This window comes from Carcharhinus amblyrhynchos, chromosome 11 (genome assembly GCF_965287045.1).
Source record: "Carcharhinus amblyrhynchos chromosome 11, sCarAmb.v2.hapA, whole genome shotgun sequence".
Lineage (NCBI taxonomy): Eukaryota > Metazoa > Chordata > Chondrichthyes > Carcharhiniformes > Carcharhinidae > Carcharhinus > Carcharhinus amblyrhynchos.
Window position 1 is genome coordinate 41,325,189 of NC_137334.1, and position 18,311 is coordinate 41,343,499.

At 39.4% G+C, this 18,311-nt stretch overlaps 1 protein-coding gene across 2 annotated transcripts in view; it reads right to left on the bottom strand.

Annotated features, from left to right (window-relative positions):
- Window positions 1-18,311, bottom strand: part of osbpl6 (oxysterol binding protein-like 6) — a 156,073-nt gene that overhangs the window by 88,257 nt on the left and 49,505 nt on the right. For both annotated transcript variants that reach the window (XM_080198910.1, XM_080198909.1), the window contains exons 2-4: window positions 16,905-17,181; window positions 4,659-4,781; window positions 2,376-2,429 (exon numbers count right to left, since the gene is read on the bottom strand). In XM_080198910.1, coding sequence (XP_080055036.1) covers window positions 2,376-2,429; window positions 4,659-4,781; window positions 16,905-17,006 — 279 coding nt within the window. In that variant the 5' untranslated portion in view covers window positions 17,007-17,181. The remainder of the gene's footprint in view (window positions 1-2,375; window positions 2,430-4,658; window positions 4,782-16,904; window positions 17,182-18,311) is intronic.

Consider the following 18,311-nt stretch of genomic DNA (forward strand, 5'->3'; position numbering starts at 1 on the left):
CAATAACTTACATAAATTGCAAGTATAACCTAAATACATCGTAACATAATAATGCAGAAAAATACCACTGGTGTAAGTAGCCTAACCTTCAAAACCTCTTAACAGTAATTATCCGAGTGAATGCCTTTTATGGCCTTTTGTACCAAGTCTGCCATTATTCAGTTTCTTATTTTGTTGTCTATCTCTGTGAATCATCGTCAGATGGGACAGCTTCAAACTTCTTCATAAAATCCATGCAGGTAACCACTAATGCTTCACTCTAAATCTGAAACTGCCTAATACAAATTCAGTAAATTGGTCAGGAGGAACTTGCCCATCTGAAACTAGGCCCATAATCTGACCCTGATAGTCCTTGTGCATCATCAAATTCTCAAATACTTTCTCCAAAATCAAGACAAGATACACAGTTCAATAAATTGAATTTCTCCTTACTTCTTTGGATAATCATTGAGTAATACTGCTGAACTTGAGAACTAGTAATATGAATCAAAATAAAAATAGCAGGGCAGGTGGTGTGTTGCAGCTGTAGCACATGGGTTCTGTGATTCAAGAAGACCACATCTGCAGCTTGAGGAACTTTGGTTCAGAGTTGATGTGATGCAGTCTGAACTGCAGCCACAGCAATTCATTGGTGAGAAGGGGTGGAGTACCAGGACACTTTGTTCCAAGAGGCAGTCACAAGACTAGATTTAGTCCAGGGTGAGGGACAGGAGGGTAAGAAAGGCAGAAACAGGGATCCAGAAGGTAGCAATAAAGAAGCCTCAGCTCTTTCAATTGTCCAACATGTAAAACTTTGATTACAACCTGAAACACAAGCAAATTGAAATAGGGTGAATAATATCAGAGAGTTGAAGGTGTGGCTCAAAGATTGGTGTGGGAGAAATGTGTTTTAATTCATGGGGCACTGGCACCAGGACTGGGGAAAAGCTGTACTGTTGGGATGAACTTCATCTGAAATGTGCTAGGACTACTTCTGCTCCAATTTCTTATGATCTCATTTAAAGATTGAGCTGTATTTGGTATTTTCCAATCTTTTAGGTTTTATTCAATTCCAATGAGTTTGCAGTGATATCTGTAATGTCCTCAGCCAACTTCGCCAGAATTCTAACATACCTCTCCTTGTGATTCGAAGAGGTCTCAGTCTGTTCTATGTGCTCTTGTTCTTCCCTCATCTCCAGCAGCTTCTCTACTCATTAGTAAAAGCCATTATGACATGGTGATATAGTAATTCCAGCACTTCCATTCTTGAAATGCCAAGTCCTCACTGTACCTTTCACTCACTCTTGGTATATTTAAAATACTATATTGTTGTTCACTATGTTCCTTCTTATTCTCTCTTTGCATCTCATCAGTGATTTGAGTGTTTTTGCTTGATTTTATGGTTCTCCCCATCCTATTTCTTCCCTGCAAGTCTTAAAAATTCAATATGCCCTCCCTTTGTCCCAATGGCTTTCCATTACTTACTTTTGATTTATGTCGCTTTTACTTGCCTGCTTGTTTTTAGCTAAAAGTCTTTACAATGTAAAAAAAACTCCTTAATGCACTAACACTCTTTCTTTATTTGCTTCCATTTAAATAGTTCTCATCTGATTCATCCCATGCAGCATTTTACTTCCTCAGTCTGCTATTCTAAAATACAAACTAATGAATTTAAATTATCTATTTTGTTCTCGTATTGATATTAAAATTAACAATTTGATGTCTTAATCATAAATATTTCCTTACTATAACACTGATTTATTATTCCTTCTTGATTGCCTTTCCTGCTAACTTTTCTCACCTGCTACTTAAGAAATTTTAATAAATTTCTTCTGCCATAAACAGTCCCTGCGGTAAGCTCCAGTCTGTGTAAGAAAAATTAAAATTTTCCATGACTACAAGGCAGCCTTGGCAGTTTTTTTGAACATCCCCATCTCCGTCTTATTTTGTGATGGTCTGTAACGTAATCCTACTACTCCCATTTCACTTATTTTCCAGATGTGTCCAAAGATACTGTAATAATATCCAATCCCTCTTCCTTGGAAATTCGCATTGGATTCCAGCTGCTTAATACCGTGCATGAGGAACACTCCAGACAATGCATTTGGTCCATCAAAACGGGATCGAAAAATCATTATATAAATCCTAATCATTCAAAAATTTGTAAATTTGATTCTCTCCTCAATTGAATCAAAAATTGCAGTAAATCAGTTAATAAATCAATCATTAAATACCATTCAACATAAACCTCCTTTATTATCTCCATATGATCCACCACTTTAAGTACAGTAAAATAAAATTTAAACAGCAACAATAGGCTACTAAGTAAATCTGAAAAGGTGAACTGCTATGAAAGATTACTGCTTAGATCAGATCACATTTACATTATTACTCACATCAATTGGTGCCTTGGAGTACTTTAGCATCCCATTATCAAGGACAAAGAAACGCTGCAACAAGAAAACTTTGATTAATTGACTAACATACAGTCAGTACACTTCATTGTAATTGAATTTGTACAGTCTAAAAGTCCAAACCAATCAATTTGATGTCAGAAAAACATGTGTACAATGTCCTGCATTTCCAAATGTTTGAGAGAACCCTTGATCAGTAAAAATGAAGCACTGTTAGGTGAGGGCTGCTGTACACAGTTTCTCAGACAGTGCTTAAAAGGCAATTTCCAACTTGTTGAAAGTCATTTCACATGTTTTGAACTTCAGTCACCTACAATTGCACGTCTCTGCTACCAAGCTTCACAATGGCATGGGGGCAGTGCTACCTCCTAAATCTGACAAACAGCATGAACAGCAGCAACACCAGCAGCAGCATCAACTGTCTTGTTCTCAGCCACATGATGTCCCACAAGGCAGAGGAGCTGAACAGAGATCCAACTTGAAGACAAGATCCCAAACACAAGCAGAGAGGATCAGCTCTCTCGACGTGCATGAACACCAATGCCTCAAGTGGCTCAAGCTTTTACAGCAGGTCATTGTTGACATTTGTAGCCTGTGTTGGCATGAAGAGTTTTGTGCAGGTGAATAAGGTTTGGCACCTGAGTGTGTTAGTCACTCATCACGCCACCCTGCTGAGCTCCTGGAACCTCTCAGTGCACGGTCTCAGGAATGGAGGGAGTACACCCCAGCTACTGACTTTCTCAGCCCATCCACTCCTGATTAATTGTGGAAGGCCAGCCCCTTCCTTTTCTACTTGGGCAACTCACCTCACTTCTGCCCCTCAGACCCTGCAGTAGGACCTCCAGGTAAGAGGGCAAGGCCTGGGAAACAGCCTGTGGTTGTTGCAGCCTCAAAATTCCATGCAATGTTAGCTTGTGTAAATCATGTTGGAGACTCTTCAATTAGAAATCCTGCCTTTGAGAGACCCTGTGCATTATTCCACCTATCCATTGATTGCTTGGGGAGCTGAAAAATGGGATATTAACATTGTGACTCAGTTAAAGGGACTCGGCAAAGCCAGCTGCAGAGTCCAATGAGTTCCCAGCAGAGAAATGATTGTGTCGATTCAGCAAGGAACTGGTTGAGAAAATTCCATCCTTGGTGTAAAACAAAAGATACATAAATAAAATCTTGAGAAAGTGAGCTTTTCAGCCTACTAATGAATGTGTAAATCCAGAAAACTAATTCAAAATAAAGTGAAAAGATGGTGTAAATTAATAAAAGGAAAGTTTAGGCATGTTAAAAGGATCAACAAATGGAATGGACTTCCAGGAGGAACAGTGGGGATGAAAATCCTGCTGTGATTTATAAAGCAGCTAGAGATCATAGTGGGAGGACTTTAGGACCCTTCCAGATGCAGAATCTAAAATGGGCAAAATGCTCTCTTCAATTATCTTGTAATGTTATAACAGAGGGAGGAGATGGGGAAAAACACGCCAAAGAAATTCAAAATTAAAGTTTAGGTAGCTGAAAATCTGACTAAATTGTAGATTGAATTGGACACAATGATACAGTAGCACAGTGATTAGCATTGCCTCCTCAGTGCTAGGGACCCTAGTTGGGTCACCATCTGTGCGGAGTTTGCACATTCTCCCTGTGTCTGCGTGGGTTTTCCTCCAGGTGCTCCAGTTTCCTCCCACAGTTTAAAGATTTGCAGGTTAGGTAGTCTGGCCATGCTAAATTGCCCCTCCAAGAATTGTCCTTATTATTTATTGCTTTTGTATTTTCCATAATCACTTCCTTTACTGCATTTCCACCAATTTTGCTGCTGCTTCTTTCCATTTTTATATTTATATTTCTCCCTTTTGGTCGATTTTCAAGGGAAGTATGGGGAAACAACATAGAGTTGGGTGTTGGATTAAAGTAAATATCAGGGACTATGGGGTAAAAGAGGGGCTGCTGGAAAACACATTCAGTTAAAATAGCTTTTACACCAGAAGTTCATATATCACACCAGCCTATAATGCAACATTCTGATTATATAAATCCATTTTCCTAAATTGATGATATTATTTGCAAAATCATCTTGCAATTGTGCAACGTCCATGCAAGAACATTTGCTAAAATGACACAGCAATTATAAATAATGTAAATCTTTACAAGACTCCAGTTAGAAGTAGGGGCATAAATCACATAGCAACATTCGATTCCAAATTATTTTGCAATCTCAGGCATCAATGATCTATAAATTTGTCTGTCTTGAGAATGAACTTATCTGAAACTTACTTTATGCCACCCCTTTAATGGCCATTTTCGTTTCTTCAACATGAATCCTTCATGTTTATCTGGTTTCTGCACATTGCTCTGTCCGATTTTTAATCCTTCAATGATTTCCCAGTTGTCACCATCCTGCAAATTTTGAGAATGACAATTATTCTGCAGTTAAGATAAACTCTTGTAAATGAGAAAACTCACAATACTCATGTTTCTGAATAATACTTTTCAATTGTTTTCACAGGCTTATTATTTACATAGACCTTGAAATGGGGTAAGAGGAAGTGGAGTACTTAGCATAAGGAAGGATCTGAATACTCTATCTAGTCACTTCATGGAAATACATGAAAATATAGTTGACAATAAATTGCATTTTGCTTAATATTTAACACCATCACGTTCCAGGCTCCTGCAGTGTCCAAGACCGTAAGAAATTACAAAGGGTTGTGAATGTAGCCCAGTCCATCACACAAACCAGCTTCCCATCCATTGACTAACTTTCCGCTGCTTTGGAAAAGCAGCCAGCATAATCAAGGGCCCCACTGCGGACATCCTCTCTTCCACCTTATTCCATTGGGAAAATGATATGTTTTGGTACATCTGAAATCATGTACCAACTGGTTCAAGAACAGCTTCTTCCCTGCTGCTATCAGACTTCATATTAAGTTGATCTTTCTCTATACCTTAGCTATGACTGCAACACTATATTCTGCACCCTCTCCTTTCCTTCTCCCCTATGTATTCTATGAATGGTATGTTTTGTCTGTATCGCACACAAGCAACAATACTTCTCACTGTATACTAATACATGTGATAATAATAATAAATCAAATCATGCCTTTCATATTAGGCTCTTTTTGGGTTCATTTTAACTCCCAGATGGAAATACGTCCTAATAAGCTGTCTGAGATGACAGTGAGGAGCTCAGTTAATTTCAACACCAATAATTAGTATTTTTATATTATAACATCACAAAGTGCTTCAAAAGGAGTGGTATCAAGCAAAACACTACAACTTGAGGTGATATTAGGTCAGGTGACTAAAAATTGGTCAAACAGGTAAGTTTTAAGGAGCATCTTACAAGAGAACAAAGTGGAAATGAGGCAATGAGATTTAAGGAGAGAACTCAAGTGCCAAGAACCTAGGCCACAGAAGAGACAACCTCTAACGACAAGGCAACAAAAATGAAGCATGTGCAAGAGGCCAGAATTGGAGAAGTGCAGAGATCTCAGAAGGTTGTGGACTTGGGAGGAAATTACAGAGATTGGAAACATGGGAGGGATTTGAAAACAACAGTAAGAATTATGAATGTGGGATGCCTGGAGCACAGAACGTATTTTTTGTGGGATGAGAATGGATCTGTCACAATGAAAGATTGGCAGGATGAAAGGAAGGATGGAAACTGCGGAGGTCCTGACTGTAAACGTCCAATCCAGAGAATAAAACTGCAAACATTACCATAATTGCAAATACTATATCCCTGTTCAAAAAAAAATTGCAAGGATAAACCCAGCAACATAGGCCATTCAGTTCAGTGGTGGAAAAGCTTTTATAAAATATAATCCAGGACAAAGTAAACAGCCACCTGACAAGTGTAGATGAATGAAGGAAAGCCCGCAAGGATTTTAATTATCTTGACTGAGGTTTTTTTGATGAGGTCAATAGAGAAAGCTGATGACAGAGAAGGTTGATGAGGATGGCACAGTTGATATGGCTTGCCAGCTAAGCAGAAGTCTACGGAATAAAAGGGACAAGGGCAGCATGGTTGCAGAGTTGGCACAGTGACAGGAAACAGTAGCAGTGAACGATTATTTTTCAGATTGGAGAAAGGTCTGCAAAAAGGTTCATCTGTGGTCATCTGTGTAAAGGACACAATTTCAAGGTTGGCAGACGACACAAAACTTAGAATTATTGTGAGCCGCAAAAAGGATAGTGATGGGCTTCAAGAGGACATAGGCATGCTATGTTTTAGAAAAAAAAAATCAATAGTCTATGTTTGTAGTGATCATAGTTGATGGTAGGTGAAATGGAGAGAGGTGGTTTAAACTGCAGGGCAAAATTCTAAAGAAAGTTTAGGATGTACTTTAGGAAGGATGTAAAGGGCAACACAGTGGCACTGTGGTTAACACTGCTGCCTCACAGTGCCAGGGACTCGGGTTCGATTCCCAGCCTGGATCACTGTCTGTGTGGAGTTTGCATGTTCTCCTTGTGTCTGCATGGGTTTACTTCAGGTGCTCCAGTTTTTTCCCCCACAGTTCAAAGATGTACAGGTTAGGTTGATTGAGGGAGAATTTAGCATGGCCAATGTATCCAAACAGGCACCGGAGTGTGGTGATTAGGGGATTTCACAATAATTTAATTGTGGTGTTAATGTAAGCCTATTTGTGACAATAATAAAAAACTTAAACTCTAAAAAAAAATGTAAGGCTAAAGTTTAGAGAAGATTTACGAGTATGGTTCCTGGAGTGAGGGACTTCATTTATGGGTAGATTCGAGATGCCAGAGTTGTTCTCCTTACGGACGGAAAATTGAGAGGAGATTTGATAGCGGTGTTCAAAATATGAGGGTAAATATGAGGCTTCTGGACAGAGTAGATATGAAGAAAATGTTCCCATTGTCGGAAAAATCCCCGGGGGACACAGATTTAAAGCGATTAGCAGAAGAGACAGAGACAATATGGGGAAAGCCTTTTCACGCAGCACATGGTTAGGATCTGCACTGCTCTCTGCCTGAAAGGGTGGTGGTGGAGGCACATTCAGTCGTAGCTCTCAACAAGAAACAGGATAAGCACCGGAGAGGGAAAAAACTCAGGGTATGATAAAATAGTGAAGGGAGTGAAACTACCCAAATTGCCACTGTAGAGAGCCAGCATCAGCCTGGTGGGCCAAATGGCTTCCTATGTGTTGTAACCATTCTATGGTTCAAACATCTGTGCTTTTACTTCCTCCATTCCTTCCATTTGGGGCCCCGAGTCACCCCATCCAGGTGAAACAAGGATTCACTTTCAATTTAATGTACCATATGCACTACTCCGAATGCAATCTCTCTGCATTCAGTAAACCACAAATTGTATAATCATTATGCTGAACACTTATGTTGAGTCCATGAGCATGCCCCTGAATGCTGGTTGTTTCTAATTCCCTGCCCTGCTCCACTCTGACTTCTATCACATCAACATCACACATGGTCCCAGTAACGTTTAACAAAAGCTCAAGAAGCAGCAATACATCTGTTGATTAGGCACTTTACAGTCTATTGCATCCAACAATGTAACACTGCTTCCATGTTGTCGCTATTTATGTCTTTTTCAGACCCATTGCAGTTTAAATTTGACGCCAATTCAAGGGAATCTCCAGGCATTCAGCAACAGTGGTGTTGTTAAGCAGGCATGTAGGCAGTTAGATTGAAAAATCTCCCAGGCAGCATACCAGGAAGTGAAAAATATGATTGTCATTTAGATTTTTAATATCAGATCGCAAAATAAAGGTTTGAACATACACATGGATTAAAAAAGGTGAAATATTAAATAAACTAAAAAAACTGGAATTTATCCTAATGAAGAAATTTAGCTTCCCTTAAATAGACAACTTTTCAGCTAGACAGGTTGTTCAGAAGTAATTGTTAACTTAGTACACAGCTAAGCAAAGTTATTCCCCTCATTCAATAAAGTGTATTTTGTCAAGGGTTTTATGGCAAGACAAACTGCAAAGTGGGAGTTCTAATCAGTTCAGTAATTTCCAATTGATTGCAGTTTGAGGGACTTCAACAACACACCTTATGGAGAAGCACAGAATCACTGACAGCAAATTCTGGGTTTCCATGTTGAAGTACAGATTCTCAAGCTCCAACAACAATGAACATTAGTGCCAAGACTACTACCACAAGATCCAGGCTTTAATACTCTTGCCTGTCACTTTTGTTCTCTCTCCCCATCTCTCATTTTCCCTGCTGCATTTGCCTAAAACCTGCGAAATCCTGAACATTTTTATTTCCAGGTCTGATGAAACGTCAACAATCTGAAACATTACCTCCATTTCTCTGTCCAAAGATGTTGGGTGTTTGCAGCACTTCCTGTTTTCATTTGCGATTTCTAGTGTCTATTAGATTTTGCCCTTACCATAAATGAAGATTAACCTGTAAGCATCCTGCAATACTAGTTAGAGTATTTTGTTTATATGGCTTCTTGCAGTTATTTTAAAGCCATAATATCAGCCAAATAGACTATTCACTACTGATTTCCGTCACAATACAATATAAAATACAATACCAGTACCAGCACAAGCATGGTAAGGGAACACTATCTACAGATCTGATAATTTTGACAAGTTACGTGTGCAATTTAGAAAAAAAGTGATCAGTAGTATATGTTTGTAGTGATCAATTGGATATCAAAAGCAGCCAGCTTACCTGCAGTAAAAGTAATGTCCTTCATAACAGTGGTTCTACTGCAGTCCCTGGATAACGAGACATGAGTAGTTGCAAAGTAGCTGACTGGCGGCTTGTAAAGCAGTCATAATTCATATCACTGACCTTGATGCGTAATGCACTTTCAAATTTTGGCAACTAACTGCTGCTAAAGACAAACACTCTTGCTACAGTGTGGTTGCGTGCTTGCTGTGCCAGTGAATGTAGGATCACCTGGGTGGATTACTGATCTCAAAAATATCATTGGGAGAGTTGTTGGATGCATGTGGTTCTCCCAAACATGGAGATATTGCGAGCTGCAGCATATCAGCTGTGGTTCAGTCTAAAGATTCTCCAAAGAAGAATGAGTTTTCCATTTGCAGTTATCTAGTGTCAAACAGAACATATTTTACTCTGTCTCAAGTTCACCAGTTTATTCACTTAACATTTATTTTTTGTATTATGATTTTGGCCATTGTGTATGTGTATTTTCACACTGTATGCAGACATGGAGAGAAAACTTTTCAATACTGTTGATTCTCCATGTGAAATGCCAGGGTGAATAGCCTACCATCACCTTTCAAGAAACCAAACCACACATTTTCAATGAAAGCAGAATATTGCGAATGCTGGAAATTTGAAATAAAAACTAGAACTACTCAGCTGGTTTCAGCAATATCTGTGGACAGAAAGGTCACAGGCTTGAAACGTTAACTCTGTTTCCCTCCAACAGATGTTGCCATAACCTGCTGAGTGCATTTCCAGTATTTTCTGTTTTCATTTCACAAGTTTTTGAGGTTTTAGCAGTGAAGCACAATTGTATTGTCTGATAATCTATAGAACGTCTTGGCTCTGCCAATCCTGTTCTAGTGAAGTTAGACTTACATCCTTTGTTGTTAGATGCTTTAGATGGCTTTGCAATGGGAAAATATTTTAAATAGCTTCTTCCTTGTTGTAAACTTCCCTTGTTGGAAGGTGAACAATTCAAGAGTCAGGTCAGGTGTATGATTCCCAGCATGACTTGTGAAACCATCAGTTGTGTATTCCCAGATGAAAAAAAAATTTCAGTCTATTTGACTTCATTCTCCCAATCTTCCCAACTTGCCCTGATAGAGTTTACTGAATTTGGAATTAAATCCAGAGTTCTGGCACAACTATTCTTCTTAGGAACCCATACTACTTCTTCACCACTTTTGCATAAACAAATATTCTTCATGACAGATAATAAAGTATCTGAATAGGGATTTAAATTGTAGAAAAACTGAAGTTTAAGAGGAAAAGAATCCAGTGGAAAGTTGAACACAAAAAAAAAGGGAAAAACTAAAAAAGGCAAAAAAAGAGTTTGAGATTAAAATTGGTAGGTAATATGAAAAGGAATCCAAAAATCTTTAATAAAGCATATAAAAGAATAATTAATAGAATTGTGGAGCTCATTAGGATGCTGATATTGGGGGATTCAGCTATGTAATGACATTGAATGTCAAGGGACAATAGTGAGATTCTCTCTTGTTGGAGATGGTCATTGCCTGGCACGTGTGGCGCAGATGTTACTTACCACATATCAACTCAGGCTTGAATATTGTCCAGGTCTTGCTGTATTTGGACATGGACTGCCTCAGTATCTGACAAGTCACAAATGGTGGTGAAAATTGTATAGTCATCAGTGAACATCCCCACTTCTGAGCTTATGATGGAGTGAAGGTCATTGATGAAGCAGCTGAAGATGGTTGGGCCCAGAACATTACACTGAGGAACAGGGTAATGTTATGGAACTGAGATGGTTGACTCTCAACAACCACCACCTTGTTTTGATCTAGGTATGACTCTAACCCATTAGAGAGTTTTCTCCATGACCCACTGAGTTTTTCTAGGGGTCCTTGATGTCATACTCTGTCAAACGCTGCTTTGATGTCAAGGACAGTCACTGTCACCTCACAGCTGGAGTTCAGCATTTTTGTCCATGTTTGAACCAAATCTGCAATGTCAGGAGCTGAGTTGTCTTGGGGAACCCAAATTGAGTGTCTGTTAGCAGGTGATTGCTCAGTAATTGTTTTTGCTCCCTTTCGTCACTTTACTGTATTTATTTCCTCTCCGCGTCCCCTTCTGTCCTTTTAATTATTTAGTAATGTTCAAATGTTATTAGTGTTTTCCACTGTGAAGACTGACACAAAGTATGTGTTTAATTCCTCTGCCATTTCCTGGTTCCTCCTTATGTCAAGAGTAAACTAATGGGGCGGTAATTGGCCAAGTTGGGCCTGTCCTGTTTTTTTGTACAGAGCTGGGCAATTTTCCATATTTCTGGGTCGATGCCGTTATACATGCACTGGAATAGCTTGGTTGGCACATGGCAAACTCTGGAGCCAAGACTTTAGTACTATTGCCAAAATATCATCATGGCTCTTAGCCTTTGCAGTATCCAGTGCCTTCAGCTGTTTGTTGATGTCATGAGGAATGAATCAAATTGGCCGAAGACTGACTTCTGTGATATGAGGCCAAGATGGATCATTCACACAGCACTTCTGGCAGAAGATTATAGAAAATGCTTCAGTCTAATCTTTTGCACTGATGTACTGGGTTCCTCCCTCATTGAGAATGGGGGTGTTTGTGGCACGCTTTCATCCAGTAAGATGCTTGATTGTCCCACCACCATTCAGAGCTGAGGTGGATCTGATCCATTGGTTATAGAATCGCTTAGCTATATCTATCAATTGCTGCTTATGCAATTTGGCACACAAGTAATCCTGTTGTAGCTTCACCAGATTGTCACATACCATGAAAAATGGTGTTGCTCACGATATGCTTTCCTGCACTTTTGAATCAGGGTTGATCCCCTCACTTGATTGTAACGGTAGAGTGGAAAATATGCCTGACTATGAGGTTAACAACGTTGTTGAATACAATGCCGCTACTGAGGTCCATGGCACCTCATGGTTGCTCGGTCTCAAGCTGACAGATCTTTTGATATCTAATCCTTTTAGCGCGGTGATAATGCCACACAACACAATGGAGATTATTCTCAACATGAACACGGGACTTCATTCCACAAGGACCGTGCAGTCATGGACAGCTGCATCTGCTGGACAGGCAGGCTGGTGAGGATGAGATCAAGTATGTTTTTCCCTCCTGTTGATTCTCTCACCACCTGTCACAGATTCAGTCTAGCAGCTATGTTCAAAAAGGACTCTATCAGCTTGGTCAGTAGTGGTGCTACCAAGCCACTCTTGGCGATTACATCCCATCTATCCCAATTTGGTAATCCCATTGAGAATACTCAATCCCATTGAGAAGGCTATCAGTCTCTGCTCGTCACTCTCACTGCTTCCTCCAAGTGGTGTTCAACATGGGGGAGTACTGATTCATGAGCTAAGAGGGAATTTCCATGTCTTTATTTAACTTGATGCCATAAGACTTGATGGGGCCCTAGAGTCAACATTGAGGACTTCCAGGGCAACTTCCTCTGCTGTGCTGCCACTTCTGTCCTGCTGGTACAACAATAATGGCGATGGTGGTGTCTAGGACATCGTCTAAAGGAATGGTAAGCAAGAATTTCTTTAGATATATGAAAAGGGAGAGGGGCCAAAGCAAACAAAGCCCCTTACAGAATGAGACTGGGGAAATAATAATGAGGAACCAGGAAATAGCAGAGGAATTAAACACATACTTTGTGTCAGTCTTCACAGTGGAAAACACTAATAACATTTGAACATTACTAAATAATTAAAAGGACAGAAGGGGATGTGGAGAGGAAATAAATAGAGTAACTATAATTAGATAAAAAATACAAGGGAAACTAATGGTGCAAGAGGCCAATAAGCCTCCTGGACCTGATAGGTTGCATCCCAGGACATTAAAGGAAGTAGCTGCAGAGATAGTGTACGCACTGGTAGCAATCTTACGAGAGTCCTTTAGTTCTGGAAAACTGCCAATGTAACATTCTTATTCAAAAAGGAAGGGGGATAAACACAGGTAACTATAGGCCAGTTAGCTGTCACTGGGAAAAATGTTACAGGCCATTATAAAGGATGTAATAGCAGAACATTTAGAAATATGTGATATAAATCAAACAGAGGCAGTATGGTTTCATGAAGGGGAATTCATGCCCAACAAACTTATTAGAACTCTTTGTAATAGTAACAAGCAGAATAGATAAAGGGGAACCAGTAAATGCAATATACTTGGAACTCCAGGAAGTGTTTAATAAGTACCACACAAAAGGCAACTTAATAAGATAAGCGCCCATGATGTTGAGGTAGCATATTAGCACAGATAGAGAATTGGCTAACTGAAAGAAGACAAACAGTTGGGGTTAAAGGGGGGATTTAAGGGGTGACAACCAGTAACTAGTAGAGTGCCACAGGGATCAGTCCTGAGGGAAATGAATGTACTATTGCCAAGTTTGTGGAAGACACAAAAATGGGTGGAAACGTGAGTGGTGAGGACGACACAGAGTCTACAGAGGGATTTAGACAGGTTAGGTGAGTGGGCAAAAACTTGATGGATGAATTATAATGTGGGGAAATGTGAATTTATGCACTTTGGTAGGAAAAATAAAGAAGCTGAATAATATTTAAATAGATAAAGACAGCAGAAAACTGCAGAGCAGAGGGATTTGGGGGTCCTTGTGCATAAATCACAAAAAGCTAGCATGCAAGTTCAGCAGGTAATACAGAAGGAAAATTGAATGTTGGCCTTTATTTCGAAAGGAATGGAGTATAAAAATAGGGAGGTCTTGCTAAAACTTACAAGGCACTAGTTAGACCACACCTGGAATATTGAGAACAGTTTTGGTCCCCTTATCTAGGGAAGGATATATTAGCATTGAAGGCAGTCCATAGAAGGTTCACTAGGTTGATCCAGAGCACGAAGGGATTTTCTCATGAAGTGAGGTTAAGTAGGTTGGGCCTTTAGTCATTGGAGTTTAGAATAAGAGGTGACCTTGAGACATTTAGGATTCTCAGAGAGCTTGACAGGGAGATGCTGAGAGGCTGTGGAAGACTCTGGGATCAGAGGGCATAATCACAAAGCAGTGGCCCACTTAAGACAAAGAGAAGGAATTTCTTTTGAGGGAAGTGAGAGAAATTCTTTACCATGAACAGCTGCAGAGGCTACGTTGTTAGGCTGAAGGCTGAGGTAGATAGATTTTTAACCAGTACAGGAATTAACGGGTATGGGGATAAGGTGGGCAAGTAGAGTTGAGGAATATCAGTTCAGACATGATCTTATTGAATGGCAGAGCAGACCCAATGGGCTGAATGGTCTGATTCTGTTCCTACAGTCTTGTAATATGAAATATTTGGTTATTTCTGCAGTCCATTTTTAGAGTATAGTATCACACTACGTGGAAACATTGAATACAAAAACAAAGAAGTTCTGCTAAATCTTTACAAATGACAGGTAGGCCACAGTATTGCGTACAATTCTGGACACCACATATTAGGAAGGATGCCAATGCCATGAAGAGTGTACAGGAGAAGTTCATCAGGATGATACCAAGGATGAGTGTCTTCAGTCATGTGGACAGACTGAAGATGCTGAGATTGTTTTTCTTTGATAATGGAGGTCTGGCGGATGCCTGGTATTCAAAATTATTAGGGGCTTTGATAGAGCAAGGGCGGGGGGGAGAAATTGCTGTGTCTGCTAAGTGGGCGAGAAACCAGAGATCACAAACTTAGAATAATTGGCTAAAGAACTAAAGGGGAAAGGAGAACTTTTTTTCACAGGTGGTTTTTGATCAAATTGCACAACTGTTTTGAAGAAGTCACAACAGGCCAAATGGCTGCCGAATGTGCTATAATGTTTTGTTATTTCATGTGTATCCAATAATTTTTCCTTCACATCTCTGAACTCATGTCCTTGAACCCTCAGAATTATTATTTCAGGTTCATTGTTTATTTGCCTTCACATACAGTATACATCTCTATATTATCCTGTGAGGCATCCTTTTGAAGTTGTAGAGTCATACCTAATCATGTCACCCTTCTGTCACATTGTCACCCTTAATTTTCTTCAATGTGCTGCCTCCAGGATGCAGGTTGACCTCTTACAGCTTCCAGAATTTAACACAGTATCCAAGCTGACAAGGGTATTGTCGAGTTCCAATATGACCGCTAGGAATTTAAACTCAAACTAATTCAGCAATATAACTTTGCATACTATTTGGTTAATTTATTGTATCTTAAATAATATACAGATGGTAAGCAATGAATGAAAGCTCATCCCTCTAACAAATCATCTGTTCCAGGTGTTCACTCCAACCCCATTCTCAGAAACCTCATTGCCAATGGTGACATCAGTGTACCTTTAAGGAATTTGTTTTTAAATCATGGTCTCTGCAGCTCTCACAGCTTCAGTGTTTTCTCAGCTCACAGCTTTAGATGTTGTTATTATGGTACTGGCCTGACTGGCTTATGTTCTTTTATTGCTGCTTAAACGAGGGTTTGTTTATTTTTATTGGGATATTTATGACTCTGCATTGATAGGAGAAAACTGGTTGTCAGGTCGGGTGATAAGAGTGTTTTCATTTTAAGTTTGGAGCTACAGTTTTAGTTTTAGAATGGACAGCAAGCTGAAAAGAAGTCTCTCTCTCGCTCTCTCTTTCTCCCTGTTTTTAGAAATTCTGAGGGCAAGGTGAAAATCATCCTGGAGTAGAAAATCTGTTGTGGCGACTTGATCAGACTCTACCTGGGGTTCTGAGAATTCAAACTGTTATGAATCTATCCAGAGAACTGCAGACTTCATCCAAAGGACTCCATTCTAGTACCACTTAAGGATTAGTCCATACTGGATTGAACCTGTTTGAAGGGCCACGCTTACGGGATTGGTTTTGATTGGGACATCTCTATATGTTAAAGAATATACGTTATCGTGGTCGTTTTGTTTTTGTTTGTAATTGATTAAAGTTATTGCTAATTTTCTTTCCACACGTTAACTATACTCTTAATTAAACTTTCGTTCAATAAAAGCTCCCCAGTGGGCTATTTAAATCATACCTGAAGTGAAACATATTATGCTTATCCTAGCCAAATTCAAGATGCAAAACTTTTGGTTCAGGCGGGCTCCATAAAACACTTTGGAGTTTCTGACCAGAACCATGGAATCTACTTGCAAGTTTTTCTCCAATATACCTATTCTAGTACACTTCCATTCTTAATTGCATTTGCCGCTGATCAGTTCCAGTGCATAACTACTTGGAAAGTGCGTGAGCTGTCCATTAGGCCACCTGGGGTTGGAACTCTTTAAACATAATTCACAATATTTTTAACACAAAAATTGAATACCTGAATGCAGGGTGGAGAGAGCTGGGAGACATGGAGAGGGGTGACAAACATGCAGCAAGCCTCAGCATTGACAATCAACAATATAACCTGGTCTGGTGACTGAGTATCATTGTTCAGAGACATCATTCCAAGACTGGTAATTCTAATAAAACTATAACTTTAGTTAAGAACAATTAATTGTGTGAAAGAACAAAACTATTTTCAGAATACTGCAATTCAGAATTTCTAATACAAATATGAAATATTCTAACACTGTCTCAGACAGTAAGTACAGGGTTCCGAAAAATGTATTTTGTAGAACCGATTAATCATAATACAAATTAGCATGGACAATTTGTTCTAATTGTTCCTGGTTACACAATTTCCTCTGCAGTTCTATTCTCAAGTGAAGACCTTTCATTGACTTGAATTTATTTCATCAAAATTAATGCCCACTATACATCATACCTGAGACACAGCCTTAGAACAAGAGTCAATTACATGAGTGACTGGAAATTCAGGCATATCCAGCCAAGTATTTTAAAACTCGAAAGGGCAAAAGGATTATAGTCAGCAGCAGTTTTTTTTGTTGCCTTACCGGTCTAGCTTCTCTTTGAGAGGATGAAGATGATGACGCACTCCGATGAGTGGGAGTTGATATTTTGTGAGCAGGCGACATAATTTTCTCCTCTGAGCTCATGCTTACTGATGGTGACTTGTTGTATGTGGAAACAGCTGCACGAGGGCCTTCACTTAAACGTTGAAATTACCACTTGCCTTCTTTACGTTAACTAACATTATTCCAATCAGCACAGCAGCAACAACAACACTGGGAATTCCGGAGCTAGTGCTGCCTTTTTTGTTACCAGCCCAACCTAAAAGAGAAAATAAAAATGAAACAATAAAATGTGTCAAATTAAATAGACACAGGTATTGACAGATCAATTGTTTTAAACCATAAAACTTAACAGGTTGCATTCAACAGCAGGAGCGGCCAAAACAGTTAATCAATATGTATTTAATTCCACATGCATGAAATCATTTGCAACAATGATTTGGTCCCAAAATATATTGTCAATTGCAGTAACTTGAACTATAATGTATGTAAACACTTTCTCAATTTATTATGCACAGTGACACATCACAACCTGCAAATTATTCTACATTTAAAATGTGGGCATCAACTCCAAATTTGCAGACATTAAACTATTTGCCCATTGTTCGCAATTGACGTAGCTGCCTCATCATTGGTGTAGTCTTCTAAAAGATATTGTGCATTCTGGATTTTTTTTAAGTTAGATTTTGATTCTCATAAAAACACAAATTCACTTCCTAGCTCCTCAGTTAGTTGGTATTGTTAATGAATATCTCTTTTCAGGAGTTGTCCCTGTCTCCTTCAAATCTATCACCTTCACCCTCTCCACAAAAAGAAAGCCTTGTATGCTTCATTCTTGCAAACTACCACCCCATTTTCAATCTCTCTTTCCTCTTGAAAGTCTTTAAACGTGCTGTCACCTCCCAAATCTGACCTAACTTTCTCTTAATTTACTGTTTGAACCTCTCTAATCAGATTTTCATCCCTGTAAAACACAATAAAGCTCTTAGCAAAGTCACAAACTACATCCTACGTGACTGTAAAAAAGGTAACCTATTCTTCTGCATCCTTCTTGACTGCTATGAAGCCTTTGAAATGGTTGCTCACGCTATTCTCCTCCAATGCCTCTCCATCATCATCCACTTCAATGAGACTGTATTTGCATAGAAACATCGAAACATAGAACAGTACACCACTGTACATGCCCTTTGGCCCTTGCCAAGCCAAGTCCAAACCCAAGATCAAGCTATCCGACTCCCTATCATTTTGGTGTGCTCCACGTGTGCCTATCCAATAACTGCTTGAAAGTTCCTGAAGTGTCCGACTCCACTATCACAGCGAACAGTGCATTCCACATCCTGACCATTCTAAGGAATCTACCTCAGACATCCCTCCTATATCTCCCACCAT